The sequence below is a fragment of the Puma concolor genome, chromosome C1, assembly GCF_028749965.1.
Source record: "Puma concolor isolate L17-30 chromosome C1, mPumCon1.1.hap2, whole genome shotgun sequence".
NCBI classification, from domain to species: domain Eukaryota; kingdom Metazoa; phylum Chordata; class Mammalia; order Carnivora; family Felidae; genus Puma; species Puma concolor.
In genome coordinates this window covers 111833228-111851565 of record NC_141674.1, presented here as the reverse complement: position 1 = coordinate 111851565, position 18338 = coordinate 111833228, and the positions used below count along the sequence as shown (strand labels likewise).

The window sequence follows — 18338 nt, the reverse complement described above, 5'->3', positions numbered from 1 at the left end:
GCGCCTGCAGTGTGTTAGTGAGGGAAGAGGGTGGGGGGCCAGGTGGGCAGGAGGCCTCGGAGGCACTGGCCAGCAAAGGGTTTCTTCCAGAAAAAACGAAAAGCTTTGTGGCTTCTCTGGGGACACCCGGATGACAGCTCCATTCTCAGGGAATGACTTCATTGGTTTCTCCCTCCCTCTCCCTCCCCCCTCCCCCCCTCCACGTTCCTTTCCTCCTTCCTCCCTCCTTTCCTCCTCCCTCCCTCCCTCCTCTTCCTGCAAGGCCCCTTTGCACACTGCAGTACCCGCAGGGCACTGGGTCACAGAACTGCTGCTAGGGGGTGCCTGGTGTGGGCACAGGCCAGGCCTGCCCACTCTCTGGCTGCTGGCTTCACGCTCAGGGCAGCCTGTGCCCAGGCAGGAGCAGAGCTGGACACAGGGCCTTAGGGGCCTGGGTTCATCCCCACCATGCTGGCAGGCCCTGTGGGAGTCTGCCCCCCACCATCCTACCCGCCTGGCCAGCCTTTGCGGACTGTAGGTTTCTGGATGGCCTCGTCTCCAAGTCCTGATGGCAGCCTGGCCCTAGGAACAAGGGCTGGGTCCCACCTGGACAACTCTTTCACCTATCCTGTCTAGTGTCTGTGTCTCTAAGCATTCAACAGCCCCAGACAGTGTGTCCACAGGGGCTGCTGCCCCACCTCCTCATTCCCACACCATAAACCACACGGGTCACATGGTCATGTAAATAAGCCTTCATTCACTGTGCAAGCACCAGGTCCTGTGTGGCCACGGAGGAAGTGTCCTTCCTGGAAGGTCAGAATGGGCCACCCACCCAATCCCACTACCTTCTGGCCCTCAGTCAGCTGCATCCTGAGAGCCAGCCCGCATGTACCCTTGTGGGTGGAGTGGGGAGCAGGGAGCCTGAGGGGCTGTGGGGACCACAGAGGAGCTTGGGGGAACCACAGGGCCCCTGGCCCAGGACAGACTGGCCAAGGCCAGATTTCAGAAAGGAGGCCTCATGAGTGATGGTGGGGGGGGGGGGGGGTGGTCCTTGTCCCTCCTGACGATTGTGGGGTGCAGTGGCAGGATTTGCTGGCCTAGTTTAAGCACAGGGATCCTACTTGGCTGAGTGAGTGCGTGGCCAAGGGTGAAAGGCTGGTTCCCCAGGGGCCCCCGTCCTCATGGCCAGGGTAGCTGCCTTGTTGTGGCCTTCCCAGGGCCATGTGCATATAGTAGGACCACTCTGGGGTGGAGGCTGCCCAAACTCCCACAGGAGAATGTGAGCTGGTGGGGAGTGGGGGTGGGAGGGGTGCTGCAGGAATGGGAGAGGTCAGGACAAGCAGGGCCAGGAGCAGTGGGGTCCATGACCAGGGACAGGTGACCCCAGGCCCCCATTCCCTCATGTCCCTGGAGGACCTTGAGCTAAGGCTTGTGGGCACAGGCCTGTCACAGGTTCAAGGGCCCTGCATCTGCCCCGTGCCTGCATTGAAGGAAGGAGGAGAGAAAGGAGGCCTGGGAAGGAGGGGGTGGGGGAGGGGAGGAGAGAAGGAGGGAGGGGGAGCAGACATGAGGAGTAGAGGCAGCAGCAGGAAGGGAGCATCGAGGGCACCAGGAGCAGGCGCTCCAGCAGCAAGGGGAGACAAAAGCAGAAGGCAGGCGGGAGCCCCTCAGGCAGAGTTGAGGCCCACAGACTTGGGGTGGGCCTTGCGGGCGGCCAGCTCCGACAGCTTCTTCAGCCGCTTCTTCAGCTCCAGTGGGAACTTCTCGTAGCATCTCTTACACACGGGCTTCATGTCGAACTCCACAAACTTGTTCCTGGGGAGGAGGTCCAGCAGTCAGGAGAGCCCCAGGCCCCACCAACTCAGCCCTCAGAGGCAGGGCAGTGGGCTGCCTTTGGCCCCTGGCCCACAGCAATCCAGATCCCAGGACAAGCTCTGGCCAGGGGTCACGGTGAACCAGGAGACAGGCCTCCGAGCCTCCTTTCCCTCCCAGAAGCTTCTCTTGGATTCTGATATTCCGGCACTGGCCATGACTCCCTGCTGTCCTCAGAAACCTGGGTTCCATCTCACCTCACAGCTCCAGCCACCCCACACCTCTGGGAGTTTCCTGGATGAGCCAGCCTTTGAAAATGCTGTTCCCTGAGCTGGAATGCCCTTCCCTCCCCAGAGCCCAGTGTCTGTGTGGGTGTGTTGGGGGCTCACATCCTTCCCCCTCTCACCAGGCTCTGGGGGCCTACAAACGCCCACCAGAGAAGCAGATCGAGGATCTGCCTCCGTGGGGCTGGGGCTGCCACTACCTTCCCAGGGCCTGACCCCAGCAGACATTCAAGGAGAACCAGCTGAAGAGCACAGGGGAAACCCACTCAAATCTGAGCTCCCGTGACAGGCTCCTGGAGAAGAGGGTGCTGTGCGGGTCCTTCTCTGCCCACCTTGTACACCCCAGAAGTCCTCACTACTTACTTCAGGGTCAGCTTGCTGTTGCAGGTGGAACAGGAGAAGCAGTTCACACACCAGGCCTTGTTGAGGGCCGACACCACTGTGAGGGGTGGAGGCAGGTGGGCTTAGCAGGCCCAGGCCAGCCCTGGGCCAGCTGGACCCACAGCTGCAGGACCCATGTCCCAGAGGGAGAGCAGGCAGACAGAGGGTGCGGGGAGTGGGGGTGGGGCACAGAGACAGAGGAGCCTTACCATCTCCCTCGATCACATGGCTGCAGTTATAGCAGACGTCCCCAAAGAGCTGTGGACAGAGCGGGTGCCAAACTCATTGCCCCAGTTCGGGGCCACCCCAAACAGCTTGCTCTCGGGCACCCTCCTGAGACACCTGAGCCCTTCCCACCAGGGTGCCACCTCGGGCCTGAGGTGAAGCCACTCCTGGCCCAGCAGAATCACCACCCTGGGACTGGCGGCAGGTTGAGGCATTGCTACCAAGGGGCCCCGTTGCTCCTGCTGGTGTCCTGAGAGGGCACGGGCCAGGCCCATAGGGCCTGACTCTGGACCACAGTAGCTGGGCATCTCTGCCAGACCGGATGATGGTGGCACATGTCGGCCCCTGAGCCCAGGACCTCACACGGCCCTGTCATTCAGTCCCCATGGCAGGTCTGGGCCGGCCTCTCGGATGGTAGGGCACGCAGCCACCACAGGCTCTGGGGGGGCCGCCATCATCTTCTACCGCTTGGATGGGGCATTCAGTTGTTCAGGCAGCATCATCTCCCTGAGGGGTCCCACAGCGCCCCCCCAGCCCTGGGCCTCTTCACCCTCTACCTCCCCGGGCCATACCTGGTTGTAGTGGGTCTCACAGTAGGCCAGGCCCTTCTTCTCATAGTGCCGGTGCCCCAGGAATGGCTTCTCGCACTTGGCACAGACAAAGTGCTGAGGGGAGAAGAGGCAGTGGGCAGCTCAGGGCCGGAGCGTCCACTCCAGGAGACAGGAAGCAGAGGCCAGTGGGATGAGTGCCTCACTGGAGACCTCCATGGACGGCCCATGAGTCAGCAGATCCCACTCCTTCCCCGATGCCCAGTGCTGCTGTCATCACCATCCTCTCCGGGACTGCTCCCCACGTCGGCAACCGCGGCCCTAGCTGGCAGGTGCTAGTGACAGTGGGCCGTCCCAGGTGGGGCTGCTCTAAGCATGGTGCCCCCCTGGAAGGCTGCAGGTGTCTGTCCCCCCCACCCCAGGCATCCCCTGCGAGCCCCAGAGTCAGTGAGCAGCATCTCCTAGTTCATATGGCGTGCGGGGACCCACCCTCCCCATGGGGGCTGGGGGCCAGGGGCCAGGCCCTGCATCAGAACCTTCCCAAAGAGGTTACCCAAGACAGAGCTCCTGGGACCCAGACCTAGCCGGGCATCAGGGAACACGAGCTTCCCTTGCAACTAGTATCTTTAAGACCATTAGTGCCACAGTGAGCTCCAGGTGACCCAGATGGACACACCTGAGGAGCTCAACCAGCTGGTGTGCCCAGCTTCTGAGTCTACATGAGGCTGTACGCAATTCTGCCAACCATAATCCCTCAGGGTGCCTTGGGCGGACTGTCCCCAAGGACAATGCCACCCTCTGTAGAGTTAGCAAGTATTACATGAGTCTTTAAAATTTAGAGGAGAAAAATAGAACAGTGTGAGAAAAATCGATTGGTAGGATTCTTAGGTGACCCAGGAAAAAAGGTCACCACTGACACCGAGAAAGAACAGAAGCCCTGCGTCCAGCTCGGGGACCCCTAGTTCTCAGGAAGAGGAGTCTGGGAGAGCAGCCCTGGGGTCTGGCCCCTGCTCACCGCTGGAGAGAAGTGAGGAGGCGGAGAACCCCAGCCCCGCTCCTGGAATCCCCCATGGCTGTGCCCCCACCCAGATGGGGCACCTGTCACACTGGGGTCTCACTGGCCCTGCTACAAACGCCCACCAGAGAAGCAAGTCAGTCACTCTTAGAACTCTAGATTTTATCATATCCTTTCTATACAAGTCACCCAAAATTTTTGTTAGAAATTTAGAAAACACAGGTAAAAAGCAACAATAAAATATAAACAAATAAGTTGTAAACATCCTCCACTAATATCCCACTGCAATAAACATTTGGATCTATAGTATTTCTCATGACTTTGGAATCCTCTAGAAGGCCAGGAGGGGGAGGAAAGAAGGCAGGCACCACTGCCGAACCATGGTCTGTGCACTCAGGTCTCCTGACTCCCATGGAGGCCAGAGCCAAAGAGGGACAGCACCCAGGACAAAGATCCCTGCTAGAAGCAAGCCATGTGGCCTGGGGTGGGAGCGTGGGGGTGGCTTTCAGGGCCAGACTCCAAATGTAACAGTGAGCCTGGGGCTCCCCCAACCTCCTGGCCTCGCTCACCTCCACATGCCACTGCTTGCCCAGCGCGTTGACCACACGGCCCTCGATGGGCCGGCGGCAGGCCCCACAGATGGGGACGCCCATCTTGTCGTGGCAGGGCAGGCAATAGAGCTCCCCCTTCAGCTCCCGGGCCTCGGCGGTCAGCTCCTTCCTGGAAGACAGAGCGGAGCCCCCCATGACATCCCTGCCCCACTGCAGGGCCCGTGCTGGCCCTGCGGGGGTCCCACCAGCCCCTCCAACCCCAGGGAGCAGCTTCTGGAGAGGCCCCACTGGGGCCCAGCAGCATGCCCAGGCAGGCGGCACTTTGATCTCTGGTGTCTTCGGGGACTTCCTGTGCCCCAGACAGGCCCCAGGGCATGGGTTCCTGCACAGGCCTTGCAGCAGGCAGTCTGTGTTGTGCATTGTCAGGCCCTCTGAGAAGCACATCTGTTCTCTGGCCCCTCCGAGCCAGACCGGGTGTTGGGGCAGACATGAGGGGATCCTGCAGTCTCTTTCCCCTCTCCTCCCCTCTCCCACACCAGCACCCCTCCTCCTCACCCTGGTCCTCCAAGCCTTTGATTCCTTTCTCCTAGCTTCCAAGGGCCCAGCCCTCCCTCACCCTGTCTCCCTCAGGGCCTCACACAAGTACTACTGGAACAGGCTCCAGAGAGAGGTGTTTTCTGCATCGATGACTTCGACCTCCACCCTGCACCCCACTCTCCAACTGGTTGACCTCTCCCCCAGGTGGGAGTCCCACCCAGCTCACCACTTGCCCCCTCACAGCTGCTCAGCTGTACGCATACCCGCAGTGGGTGCAGCTGAAGTGGTCGGGGTGGTAGGCGTCATTCTTGAACATAAGGGGCTTCTCGTCAATGACCAGGTGGCACCGCTGACAGACATACTTGCCCAGGCCCTTGGCCTTCTCACGGTTGTGGCAAGGCCGGCACAGGTGCCTGTGGGAAGTGAGGCAGGTGTTAGGGACCAACAACCCACTCCCCCTCTTCCTCCCCAGAAAGCACGGTCCACCTCCTGGCAGAAGAGACATCTGGACCCCGCCTGCTGCTTTAACAATGCCCATAAGGGCAATGCCCATAAGAGGCTCAGACAGTGGCCCAGAAAAGCAAGCTAACTAGCCCTGCAGCTGGGAAGGCCACAGACGTGCCCCTAAAAAGGGGACTCTCACTGGAAAGTGACTAGAAAGAAATACACCAGAATATTGGTGTTTGCCATCTTTAGATGGCAGAGCAAACGTGAGTTTCCTTTTCTCCACTTTTCCTGAGCCTAGAACATCACACGGAATAGAGTAGACATTTCATTGACAGTTGCTAAAAAATTAATTTCCCAAATGTCTTTGAATACGCATGAGTGATTACACAGTGACTGTTAGCTTGAAACCGCTTCTGTGCCTAGCAGAGTGGCCCAGGGGGCCAGGTCTGTCGGGCCTGCACACCCCCTTCCTTTGGGGTCTGTCAGACAAAGAGGGACCCGAACATCTACAGGCTCTTTCTGTCTCCAGAGACAAGCACAGCTGTGTCAGACAGAGGCCCCCAAACCCAGGAACTGTCGTTACAGAGTCTTTTTTGTGAAGACCTCAGAGTAATTTCTGATGCTACTCCCTGCCTTGGGGAACAGCTGTGGTCTCTACTGAGAGGGAAATCAACATGGTTTCTGTTTCCTTGTGCCTCAAAGGTGGCAGGAATTTAGATTCAGGGTCCCCAAGCAAAGATGTACAAAGGCCCCAATCCATTACCCCCATTCCCCACCTGCCACCCCAATCTGTAAGTGTTCCTGATGCATCCGGGCCTGCCCTCCCTCCCTTCCCAGGCACCCAACCACAGGGGGCCTCTCTACCCCTTACGAGCCACCATCAGCCTCTTTTATAGGCAGATCAAGGAATCTGGTTAAGAGATTAACTCTCAGACTCAGGATCCCCCAACCGGGTGTGATGGGCAGACCCTAGATGCCAGGGAGGACAATTCAGTGTCCATGCCCTTGACCTCAACACCTGCCACCTCATTTGGGTCTGGACCCCCTGCTGCATAACACTGCTGTCCGCTTGCCTTATTTGTGTCTTATCTCCCAAAGGTGTGTGCAGGGCAAGGGGCCCAAATGAGTGCCCAGTAGCCACTTACTAAGCCACTGACCAGCTCCAGGCTGTGCCCCCCACAGGGTAGCAGCTCAGGCTAAGTCTCTGGTATGTGAGTGAATGAATGATTATAAAAGACAGGAAGGGAAGGACAGTGGGCATCGTCTCCCAGGACAATACAGCCAGGCCGGACTAGGAGCCGATCCCTTAGCCAGGCCCCCTAGTTCCACCTGCCCACGGGACACAGATGTGGCCTGTGGCTGCAGTTTTCATCTCCCCATCTCCACCCCACTCACCCAGACCCCCAGGCCCCCTGCCACTGCAGGTCTGAGCAGAACTGCTCCTGCCGCTCCCCATCTCCACACGACACCTGCCGCCTGCTTGTGTCTCTGTCACAGACCCAGCATTTATTCCCCATGACCCCACTCCCAATTTTGGTGACTAATCTTGGCATTAGGACAGCACTTAAGCCATATGGAATCACTTTTGTTTCAAAGCTATAGAAATTGGTATAATTCCCCAGAATTCTGTTGCAACGATTGGTGCCCTTATAGCTACTGTCAGCAATCACCCAACAACCGAAATACCCAGCTTGGGGAGGGTGGTCAGACACATTCATCTCAAACCTGTGTGAGTCAGTCCTTCCAGACCTCCACACAGGGCAGTGCAGGAGAGGGGCCGCACCCTGGCTCGCGCACCTCCGCACCCCACTGGCTCCCAGCCGAGACCCAGCTGAGGTGCTCCACCAGGAACCCCAGATGGGGAATGTCTTTTCAACAGACCCGATCCCACAAGATCTAAAGGCAATCTGAAGAATTTTTTTCTAGGTAGGATGAAGATACAGCCTAAGAATTCCAGCATGAAGGTGCAACAGAAAAGCCAGAACAAGAGCGCCTGGGTGGCTCATTAGGTTAAGCATCCAGCTTTTGATTGCAGTTCAGGTCATGATCTCATGGCTCGTGGGTTCAAGCCTGCTTTGGGTTCTGCACTGACAGCCTGGACTGGCTCGCTCTCACACTCTCTGCCCCTCCCCCACTCCCACTTTGTCTCTCTCTCTCTTTCTCTCTCTCTCTCAAACTAAACATTTTTTTAAAAAAAGGAAGAAAAGAAAAACCAGAACAAGCCAAACAAACACACACAAATCATAAGATTTTCAGTGACACATGCTCGGGTTCAAATCCTGGCTCTGCCACTTCCTGGCAAGTTACTTCACCTCTGAGCTTTAGTTTCCTCATCTGCAAAATGGGCGACAATCCCAACTGCACAGGATTGTGTGGAAAACAAATTTAAGGTCGCACACGTGGTAGTTACTTCCCAGTGATAGCTGTGGACAGTTCATAAGGTTTTAACTAAAAGGTACAAAAGTCTTTTGAGATCAGGCATGATGCGTTGGTTCCCCATATCACCGGATGTGCCATCTGGGGGAAAGACAGGGAGAAATGGGCTTTGCCTGTCCTGTGTCAGAAGCAGCCACTGCCCACGTAGGAACACCCCCAGGCTCGAGCCACCCTCCAGAAGAGTGTCGGGGCCCGCAGGCAGTGGGCAGCAGTGACCCTCTTCACAGGCCTCCTGTCCAGAGGAGGAGCCCGCACAGGTATGGGTCAGGCCTCGCGGGCTGAGCTGCGTCCCCACAGGCACAGACAGCGCCCTATTATGAGGCGGCCTGCAGCTGTGCCCCGCTCAAGATAAAGGCCATGATTTATTCTGCACGTCCGAACGGAGCCTAATTATACGGGGCAAGACACAAGGACCCTACAGCAAGTGTCCTGAAAGAGCCCCCTCTCATTCGACCAAACAAAACTCCTCAGCCTCCCACCCTCTCCATTCACAGGACCCCTCCACTGTCCCTCGAGCAGGCTTGGGAGCCCAGGCCCGTTGCCATAGCGGCCAGCCCCTCCCTGCCCCCCATCGGTAGGAAATTATCCTGTGCTGAAACGTCCTCTTGTCTCTGTCAGTGCCAGCCGATCCCCCCACCCCACCCAGCCCGCGCCCACTCCACGGCTTCGAACATAGTCACACACTCGGCCTCTGTGACGCTCAGTGGCCAGGCTGGGGGGGGCGGCGGGGGGGGGCACGCAGGCTGGGACACACTGGAATATTCACGGCCCAGTGGCAGCACAGGCAGCCGTAGGAGTGGCCCACCACACAAGGACCCCCTTGGGAATGAAGCGGCCTTTCAGGGCCACAGACGCTGCAGCCTCCCCTCCCCTCCTTAAATAGCCGGCCTCCCTCCACAGCTGCACGGAGCCCACCGCCAGCACCACCACCCACTGGCCACAGCCCACCTGCCGCCCCGCAGCCCTCCTGCCCTTGCACCTGGACCCGGCTGTGAGAGGTAAGGACCAGGGCCCAGCATGGGCAGGCAGGGGATTCAGGAACCAAGCAGAGGCAGGGGTGGGGTGTCCCTGTCCCTGAAACACTCTCTGCGATAACGATACAACCGGTTTATTGAAGGCTGTCCTGCTCTGACTCACAGTGGCCCCACTGGGCCGGATTCCTGTCCCACTGTCGGGGACTTAGAGAGGGTGACTGCCTCGTGCACAGTCCCATGATCAGCACCTGTGCTCTCCAACCCTGGGCCACTGTGGCACAGGGAGGAACTAGGAAAGGGAGCAGGGAAGAAGAGGGGCCAGCCCACGCCAGGAAACAGCTGTGCCCACCCACCTTGAGCTGTACTCACCACCTTGGGCCTCTTCCTATGGCCACCTCTGCCCACTCCTCCCCTCCATGGAGGCCCAAGACCCGCCCCACGGCCCCAGACTCCTCCACTGTCCACACCCAGGCCACACTCCAGGTGCCTATGCTGCCCTGCCCCGAGCAGCAGCATGGAGCAGCCAGTGAGGCCAGACTCAGGCCTGCGTCTCTAGGGTCTGCACAGTGAAGCAGGGGCCCATTTCAGACCACACTGCAAAAATCAGTATCAAAACTTCCTAAAACAGGAGAGGTGAAGAAACCTCAAGAAACCAGAAACAAGCCTAAAAGCACTTTAAAACAGAGTCTAGATCCCAGAGAGAGCACCATACATGTGGCGCCTTCAGCAGTGATGGGAAGCCAGGGGCACCAGGCAGGAGGCAGGAAGCCAGGTGCTGGCGTGCCCACTGGGCGCCACAAGAGGCTAGCAGCCTGTGTGGCCAGGCAGGCCCCACCATCGATTTAATGCTCTGCTGTCACCATCCTGTAGCCCCTACAGGACAAGGGGCCCGACATTTTCATTTTGCACTGGGCACCAAAACTTACATCCCCAGTCCTGGGGCCAAACCCCAAGAAGGTGCCACAGAACCTGGGAGACAATTCCAGGGTGAGCCCGGAGATGGAGCCACAGTCCCGGCTCTGGCACCAGGCACCCCCAGAGGCCAAGCCGCGTTCTGGGAGGTGCTGGGTGTCCCTGCTGGGTGTCCCTGACCTGACTTCCAACCCTGGGGCCACTGTCCCTAGCCAGATGACCTTGGGAAAATTAGCCCACTTTAAGCCTTGACCTCTTAATCTCTAATCTGTAAAGGAGGGCTACGGATGCCTGCCTCCGAGGATTGGCAAAGTGGGTAGTCGGTACCTGTGAGTAGCCCTCAGGGAGGCCCAGGTGACAACTGCACTGTGGGTCAGAGTCCAGGTGTGAGGGGCGGCCCAGAGCAGAGCGGTTCCACCTGACCATTTCCTCGCTTGGCCCCATCCCCTCTCCCAGCAGCCAGGGCTTCCCTGGCAACAAGCCCTCGGGTCACACGCACGTGGAAACAGCAGGAATATAACCTCCGTGTTGGATTCCAGGCATCCTGACCCACTCTGGAGCCAGGATAGATCAGTTGGGCAAGGGAACCACCCTGGATCCCTTTGGTGACTAACCTGAGATATTATTATTAGGAAAGCACCCCTTTACTTTAGGATAGTGACTGGCCAGATGTTCTCTGCCTCTCACCCGTGTTGCCCTGGCTCTCTCCTGCCCAGGCAGCCGGCCCTCACCCCTCCATGCATGTGTTGGGGGTTGGAAGTGGCTGCAGGACCCCAGTGGTGGTGGATGAAGCAGGATGGGGGGGGTCCAGCTGCCGCCCAGCTCGACAGCCCAGCATAGCCACCGTCTGGACCACTGCCCTGCTCCGTCTACTGAAGGAGGGCATGCCGGGCCCTCCCCTCAGGCCTCTGTTCTTCGTCCACGCCTCGAGATGGAACCCAGCCCACCCTCCTCTGGAGGCTGCCATGCTAACAGCTGCCAGCATGCCTCCTGAGGGATGCCCCCTCTTCAGTTCAGCCCCTGCCAGAGCTCTTACCATGGCCATCAAAAGGACAGGGAACTGAGGCCAGGAGACACTCGCAGAGAACTTGCTCCGGCTCACACTGCCAGGCTCGGCCAGGATAATGACCCCGGCCCTGCCATGGCCACAGCCTGCAGGGACGCCGCGTCTCTCCTGGGAGCCTCTCTCCTGCCCGAGTGTGGGTGTCAGGAGGCAAGGCTTCTCGGGGAGCCCCAGAAGCTGCACTGCAGGTGAGGGTCGGCCAGGCTGAAACCCCAAAGCACGAGGATCAGGGGCTGGCGGCAGCTTGGGACTGTGGGATGTGCTGCTCTCGCCCTGCTGTCCTGCCGTCTCCTGCCACACCCCCCACTCCTAGGGCTGGTGAGGGAGGCAGGGTGTTTGGGGTCTTCCTCTCCTTTTTGGATCTCTTGAGTTGACCAAAATCAACCCAGGAGTGCATTCTGTCGAGGACGGAGCCAGAGTGCCTACCCAGAACTGGGGTTCACCAAACATACTGCAGGGCTCTATGCTGGCCCCCCTTAGGTGTGGGCAAACCAGGCTGGGGAGGCCAGGCAGACACAGGCAGCTTCCCTGGGCTCCAGGCCTCTCCGGGGCTGCCGATCTTGGCTGGAAAACCAGAGCCAGTCCCACTACCTACTGGGAAAAATAGCTTTTCCTCTCCTAGAAAAGAATCTGCCTCCTGGTGTTAAACTACTCTGGGTGGTAGAATGCCCCCCACTGGCCTAGGGCCCAAGTGTAAGGCTTTCTAAGATACAGGCCTCCACCGTTAGGATGTCCAAAATGAATTTGATAGGCTGAGTTTGGAAAGCTTGAGAGACCTTGGGATCCAGGCCTGGACAGCACCTTCAGGTGCTGGCGGAGAGCAGGCCTCTGACCTCCTGGGAAACTGCCCATCACTGGATTCCTGGTGGTGCCCTCCTGGGTGGCAGGTGCGGGGGGAGCTGTGGTCAGGGACCGGCAGGAGAGAAGTATAAGGCAACAACACTTGGCACTAGTCATGAGAATTGCCACAAGATGGGCCAGGAAGGGTCCCAGGACTCGGGGTGTACAGGGTTCACCCAGCAAAGGCGAGGCTAAAGAGGAGGTGGCCAGGCCCCATGCACCAGGCTCTCAGAAACAGGTCATCTAGGGGCACCTGGGTCACTCAGTCGGTTAAGCATCCAACTCTTGGTTTGGGCTCAGGTCACAATCTCACAGCTTGTAGGTTTGAGCCCCGTGTTGGGCTCTGTGCTGATAGCATGGAGCCTGCTTGGGATATTCTTTCTCTTTCTTTCTCTCTCTCTCTCTCTCTCTCTCTCTCTCTCTCTCTCAAAATAAATAAATAAACTTAAAATAAATTTAAAAAAAAAGAAAGAAATAGGTGATCTATGCACCCACCCATTGGGAGTGGAGCTCAAGTTTCCCATGCACCCCCCACCCTGCCATTCAGGAAGCCCCCCCTGGGGAGCACAGCAGAAAATGTGGGGCCCCTCCCTCCATCCCAGAACCCAAACAGGTGGGATTCACTCCCCACTCTCCCCATAGTGCTGACTCCATGCCCTGGTCTGAGAGTGGATTTCTGGGACACATGGCCCTGGTCTCAGGTTCTTGGGTGCCCGGCAGGGACACATCGTGAGGTGGGAAGCCAGCCCCAGCAGCAGCTTGGCAAGCTCCAGGCCCTGCCTTCGTTTTTGCTTTTTGCTGAGCTTCAGAAAGCCTCTGACACTCACCCACCCCAGGTGAACACAGGGGGTGCCCTCAGTAGTCCCCAAGGAGATACTGAGCTAAGATGCTTCTCAGGTCCCAGGCTCTGGAACCTGTCTGCTTGCTCCCTCCAGGTTCATCCTCCAGCTCTGCTTCCAGCTGAAGCATGAATGGCCTCGAGGTGGCTTCCCCAGGTCTGGCTGCCAACTCCTCCCTGGCCACTGCAGAGCATTGTGGCCAGGAGACGCCGCTAGAGAACGTTCTCTTTGCCTCCTTCTACCTCCTGGATTTCATCCTGGCTTTTGTTGGCAACGCCCTGGCCCTGTGGCTTTTCATCCGGGACCACAAGTCGGGTACCCCCGCCAACGTATTCTTGATGCACCTGGCCGTGGCCGACTTGTCCTGTGTGCTGGTCCTTCCCACCCGCCTCGTCTACCACTTCTCTGGGAACCACTGGCCGTTTGGGGAAATCCCGTGCCGCCTCACCGGCTTCCTCTTCTACCTCAACATGTACGCCAGCATCTACTTCCTCACTTGCATCAGCGCTGACCGCTTCCTGGCCATCGTGCACCCTGTCAAGTCCCTCAAGCTCCGCAGGCCCCTCTACGCGCACCTGGCCTGCGCCTTCCTCTGGGTGGTGGTGGCCGTGGCCATGGCCCCACTGCTGGTGAGCCCACAGACCGTGCAAACCAACCACACGGTTGTGTGCCTGCAGCTGTACCGGGAGAAGGCCTCCCACCATGCCCTCGTGTCCCTGGCCGTGGCCTTCACCTTCCCGTTTGTCACCACTGTCACCTGCTACCTGCTTATCATCCGCAGCCTGCGGCAGGGCCCCCGCGTGGAGAAGCGCCTCAAGAACAAGGCTGTCCGCATGATCGCCATGGTGCTCACCATCTTCCTCGTGTGCTTCGTGCCCTACCACGTGCACCGCTCGGTCTACGTGCTGCACTACCGCGGCCATGGCACCTCGTGCGCCGCCCAGCGCATCCTGGCCCTCGGAAACCGCATCACCTCCTGCCTCACCAGCCTCAACGGGGCGCTCGACCCAGTCATGTACTTCTTTGTGGCCGAGAAGTTCCGTGATGCCTTGTGCAATTTGGTCTGTGGCAAAAGGCTCTCAGGGCCACCCCCCAGCTTTGAAGGGAAAACCAATGAGAGCTCGCTGAGTGCCAGGTCTGAGCTGTGAGCCCCGCAACACCAAGCCTGGGCCCAGCCGCAGGCTGTCCTCAGAAGGACTCCCACATCAGGGTGCAAGCCACCCAGACTCATGAAAGAGAGGTCCACCTACTCTCCAGTGGGTCACCCACTCTCTCCAAGGGCGAAACTCGGCACCCAGCACCCAGTTCTGCCTTATCTGATATGCAAAACCCTAAAAGGGGACAGGCCTTAACAGGACCAGTCGGCCACCCCCTCTGACAGAGACTGTTTGACCCTGCTCACTTACAGTTACTAGATATTCAATGACTTCAGCCTGTGGCAACGAGACTGGAGGAACAGTTCCTGCACAATGAGTGTCTTTCTTTCCCAAGGGCTGCTTGCTCGACTCCCAACCTCCCTCCACAAGAAACACAGAGCAGCGCAGCTCTACAGAGAGAAGCCCAGAAGGCAGCTGTGACTCCAGAGAAGGGGGTGCAGAACTCTTGGGGGAGGGGAAGGAGGGGTGTGTAGATGTTTCCATTGAAGCTCAGGGCGTTCTGAGTTCCCTGGGTGTCCCCTTTGCCAAATGACCCCTATGGTTAGGGGACAGGGACTCTAACTTATAACTGAGGGTTGTGTGTACATTTCAGGCTGGCCACCAGGTGACACCCAACAAATGCGACCTGTGGGGCCCATCATCGCAGTGCGGGGTTCTTGGCCCCGCCCACTGTGAACCCACACGCAGACCTGCACGTGGCCTGACAATCCCCAAAGCTTCTCAGCAGCTGCCCGATCCCTCTTGGGTCCTGGGCGAGCACACGGCCTAAATAGACAGATATGGGGAGCCAGGCCTTGTCACTGCCTGAGGACACCACTGGCAGAGAGCCTGGTATGTGACCCTGGCCCCCACTAACCCAGACCAGCAGGGCTGTCCTTAGCCCTGCTCCCTCCCAAGAGGCTCTCCCAGCCTCAGTGGGCCAGCCTGGGGGCCGTTTTGCTCCAGAGCATGGCACCTAATACCCTAGCGGCTCCCCATTTATACTGATTATACTGATCATAAACACAAGTGTACTTGAAGATTCTGAAGGTTACTGGGTTTGGCTAACATAAGTTCCTTCCCAGAAATTCTCCCTTTGACCCAAGAGTGGCAACGTGGAAGTGAAGACAGGACAGGACAGGCAGCACATGCTGTTTTGCCTCTGGTTCTGAACGTCCCACGCAGGCCTGGCCCACGTGGATGCTGAAGTTCTGCAGCATGGGCCCCAGAGGGCCTGGAGGGTCTGTGTGGGGTAGTACCGTACTTCCCTGAGCGCTCTCAGCCTCTCCCGCTTTCCCCAGCAGCCAGTGCTGTAGCGCAGGAGAGAGGACACGCCCAGGCCCACACCCGGCAGGCGACCCGGGTCAGGACCCCTGTGACACCATCTGTCCCCCACATACTTCCTGCCGAGTGCCCTGCAGACACCAGCACCGACACCAGACAACATGGCCAGCAAGCGGGTGACATCACTACAGGCGGCATCCAGAGCAAGCGGTGTGGCAGCAGAGGACAGAGGGGGTACAAGTACTCAGGCAGAAGTGAGGGGGGGGGAGTCAGAGACAGCAGGGGTGGGCGCTCATTCTTCCCTGGCGTGGGGAGGAGAGACCAGCATCTGGATGGGGCCTGTTGCGTTTGGGAGACTCGGTGGGCTCCAAGCAAAGACGGTACATGGGTAGCTGAGAACCCAAGGGAATGGTGTAGTGTGGAGGGGTGCATCCAGATTGTCCAGCATGGACATGCCAGTCGGGGCTCTGGGACTTTGGACAGACATGAGGGCTGTGCACCGAGCCCCAAAAAGGCTGACGTGGAGAGGCCGGTGGACGGAGATAAGTCGGAAGAGGTGAGGGACCTATACAGCCGTGAGGCAGAAGGAAACCATGAGAACACAGGGTCCTGGGCGCCTGGAGAGGAGGCATCCCAGCAAGAAGGAAAAGCTGTCGCGAAGCCTGCCAAGAGGCCAAGAGAGAACCATCAGTGACCCGTCAGTCTGGCCATGCGGAGGGAGGTGTCTGGGCCTGACCAGAACGGCAGTGGGGAGTCAGTGATGGGGGCCAACAGGGGCAGTGGGGAGCCAGTGAGGGGGGGCCAGCAGGGGCAGTGGGGAGTGAGTGAGGGGGGCCAGCAGGGGCAGTGGGGAACCAGTGAGGGGGGCCAGCAGGGGCAGTAGGGAGCCAGTGACACCTGAATTTAAGAGTAAATTTGGGCCCCGTGGTTGTGTGATTTCTCTCCAGTGACATTCAGCCCTGGGTACCTGGAAGGAGGTAGACGCCCGGGGTCAGCAGCTTGGGGTGGCTGGCCACAGTGATGGCCTAAAGCTCTTTATCCACCCAGTGCACGTGATGGCTCCTGCTTCGGCCACCTTCCTCCTCGCTGCCTGTTGTCAGCCTGCCCCGGGGAGCGCCCCCAGGCCTGGACGAGCCCTGACTCGTGGCCCCCTACTCTCTCCAGCCCCAGCCCTCTCCTGTAAAGCAGGGGTCTCTTGTCTGCCCTGCAGGGACACAGCACGTGGGCACAGGCCACGCCACCTGGGGTGAGCCTGGCTCTCGGTAAGCAGTGCCTGGGTGAGGGCCCTCCTCACCTGCCTGCATTCTTCACAAAGCCCAGGTCGGCCAGCTCAATGTCACACAGCTCACAGCGGAAGCACCCGGGGTGCCAGTTGTTGTTCATGGCCTTGATGACACGGCCGATGATAAACTCACCTGGAAGAGACAGGTCCTTGTTTGCTGGGGCAGGCACAAGCCCCCCCACCCCCACCCCCACAGCCCCCTCCCAAGCCCTGCCCTCGCTGGCACTCGCCTGAGGCTCAGCCTGGTACCAGGGCTTCCCTCCCAGAGCACGGGACGGTGACGCCTGCAGAGAACTAGTGCCCATTGAGGCAGGGTGCAGGGCGGTCAGGGAGGAGCACCTGTGCTCCCATCCACCTGCCCAACCCCAGGTGTGCTGTATCCAGCCCTTACCGCAGGACCCGCAGCATGGAGCAAACAGCATCTGGAAGTCGTGTTCGCAGTACTTCCGGCCTTCGAACTGCAAACAGGCCAGCAGAGAAAGTTCAAGCAAAACCCCATCATTCTCCCCGAGCTGGCCAGTCTATGTTGGGTCAGGACCCACCCTCGGGAAGGCTGGACAAGCATCCCAACTTGTGCAACTGCTACCACCACAGGAAGCAGGGTGGGGGTGGAGGAGAAGCCTTCCTGGAGGAGGTGGTAAGGAGCTGATAGACCACAGGGGGGTTGTGGGGGTGCTGAAAGGAGGGCAATCCAGACAGAGGGAGGAGCAGGGGCGAGGCCTGGAGACGGAGAGAATTGGCCCACTCAACGGGGCAGACAGGCTAAGTGAGGGGTCGCATAGAAGCTGGGAACTGGGCAAGGCTAGTCCTCAAAGGGCCTCTGCTATTTTCACAAGACCTTGGTCCTGGGAGTGAGCCGAGGGCTGGAATCAAGTTTGATTTATAAATGTCACTTGGCCTTATTTCCTGTGTGTTTTCTCTGTGTGAGAAGTCCATTTCTCCCAGAGGCCACAAGAGACCCAGAGAGGAGACACAGAAGGAGGGACAAGGAAAAACATGGGGGCCTGAGGGAGAACCTGAAGTCATGCAGCCAGCAGGAGCCACCAGCCGTTGTCCCCGTCTGCCTGGGCAATGACAGCTCTCATGCTGGCCCCAAATGTGGCCAGGCCTGTCTCTGCTTTCTTCTCTCGACAATTTCATTTTCTTTTTTAAAAATTTGATTTACCCTCTTTTCTGAAATGAGTGTCTTATTAGGCTGTGACTGGATATAGCCCTACCCAGGGGCCTGTAGAGGTGGCAGGCGTTAAATTCATTCAGCAACAAATATTCCCTGAGCACCTCCTGTGCGCCAGGCTCTTTTCTAGGCACATGACCACTGCTCACAGAGCTCTGCCTCCCTCCCACTGCCTCTACGGTGGGCCAGCATTTCCCAGGAGACTGGAAGGCGCCATGAGGAACAGCTCCTCCCACACTGCCAGGAGGAGCTCTCGTACCCCACAGCTATCCATCCGCCAATCCCATCATTTATACCTTTGACGTCTCTCCAGCCTCTGACCCCTGATCTCCACCTCCACTGCAACCACCAGGGGTAAATGTTTACCAACAGGACCTTCGGGAGATGCAGTCTGATCTGTAGCATTTGCCCATCTCTATGGTGTAAATATTTCCATCGTGGACAATGTCAAGCTACCAACATGGCATCAGCGTGGAGTTAAGATATGTGCAGTAGCCATCATGGCACCAAGTCTCCACCACCACAATGCAATAGACAGATAACCTCAAAGGCATAGATGATAGTAAAATGTAATAAAATAACTAGGAAGTGGTGAGTTTTGAGTAGGTGTTACTTTGTT

General features: G+C 58.5%; 2 protein-coding genes across 7 annotated transcripts in view; one reads left to right on the top strand and one right to left on the bottom strand.

Annotated features, from left to right (window-relative positions):
* Positions 1-716: 716 nt before the first annotated feature.
* The window catches only part of LIMS2 (LIM zinc finger domain containing 2), a 41764-nt gene continuing 24142 nt past the window's right edge, over positions 717-18338 (bottom strand). For 4 of the 5 annotated variants that reach the window (XM_086718313.1, XM_086718309.1, XM_086718310.1 and 1 more), the window contains exons 3-10: positions 16937-17003; positions 16558-16678; positions 5596-5745; positions 4814-4964; positions 3254-3346; positions 2666-2714; positions 2439-2514; positions 717-1794 (exon numbers count right to left, since the gene is read on the bottom strand). In XM_086718313.1, coding sequence (XP_086574439.1) covers positions 1647-1794; positions 2439-2514; positions 2666-2714; positions 3254-3346; positions 4814-4964; positions 5596-5745; positions 16558-16678; positions 16937-17003 — 855 coding nt within the window. In that variant the 3' untranslated portion in view covers positions 717-1646. The remainder of the gene's footprint in view (positions 1795-2438; positions 2515-2665; positions 2715-3253; positions 3347-4813; positions 4965-5595; positions 5746-16557; positions 16679-16936; positions 17004-18338) is intronic. The other variant, XM_086718312.1, reaches the window with a different exon arrangement.
* On the top strand, positions 9001-16030 carry GPR17 (G protein-coupled receptor 17). 2 transcript variants are annotated; one of them, XM_086718315.1, is made up of 2 exons: positions 9001-9213; positions 12902-16030. In XM_086718315.1, the coding sequence occupies exon 2, from the start codon at positions 12972-12974 to the stop codon at positions 13989-13991; it is 1020 nt and encodes a 339-aa protein (XP_086574441.1). In that variant the 5' UTR covers positions 9001-9213; positions 12902-12971; the 3' UTR covers positions 13992-16030. The 2 variants fall into 2 exon arrangements, with proteins under 2 accessions (XP_086574441.1, XP_086574440.1); XM_086718314.1 differs by having other exon boundaries at positions 9002-9213; positions 12940-16030.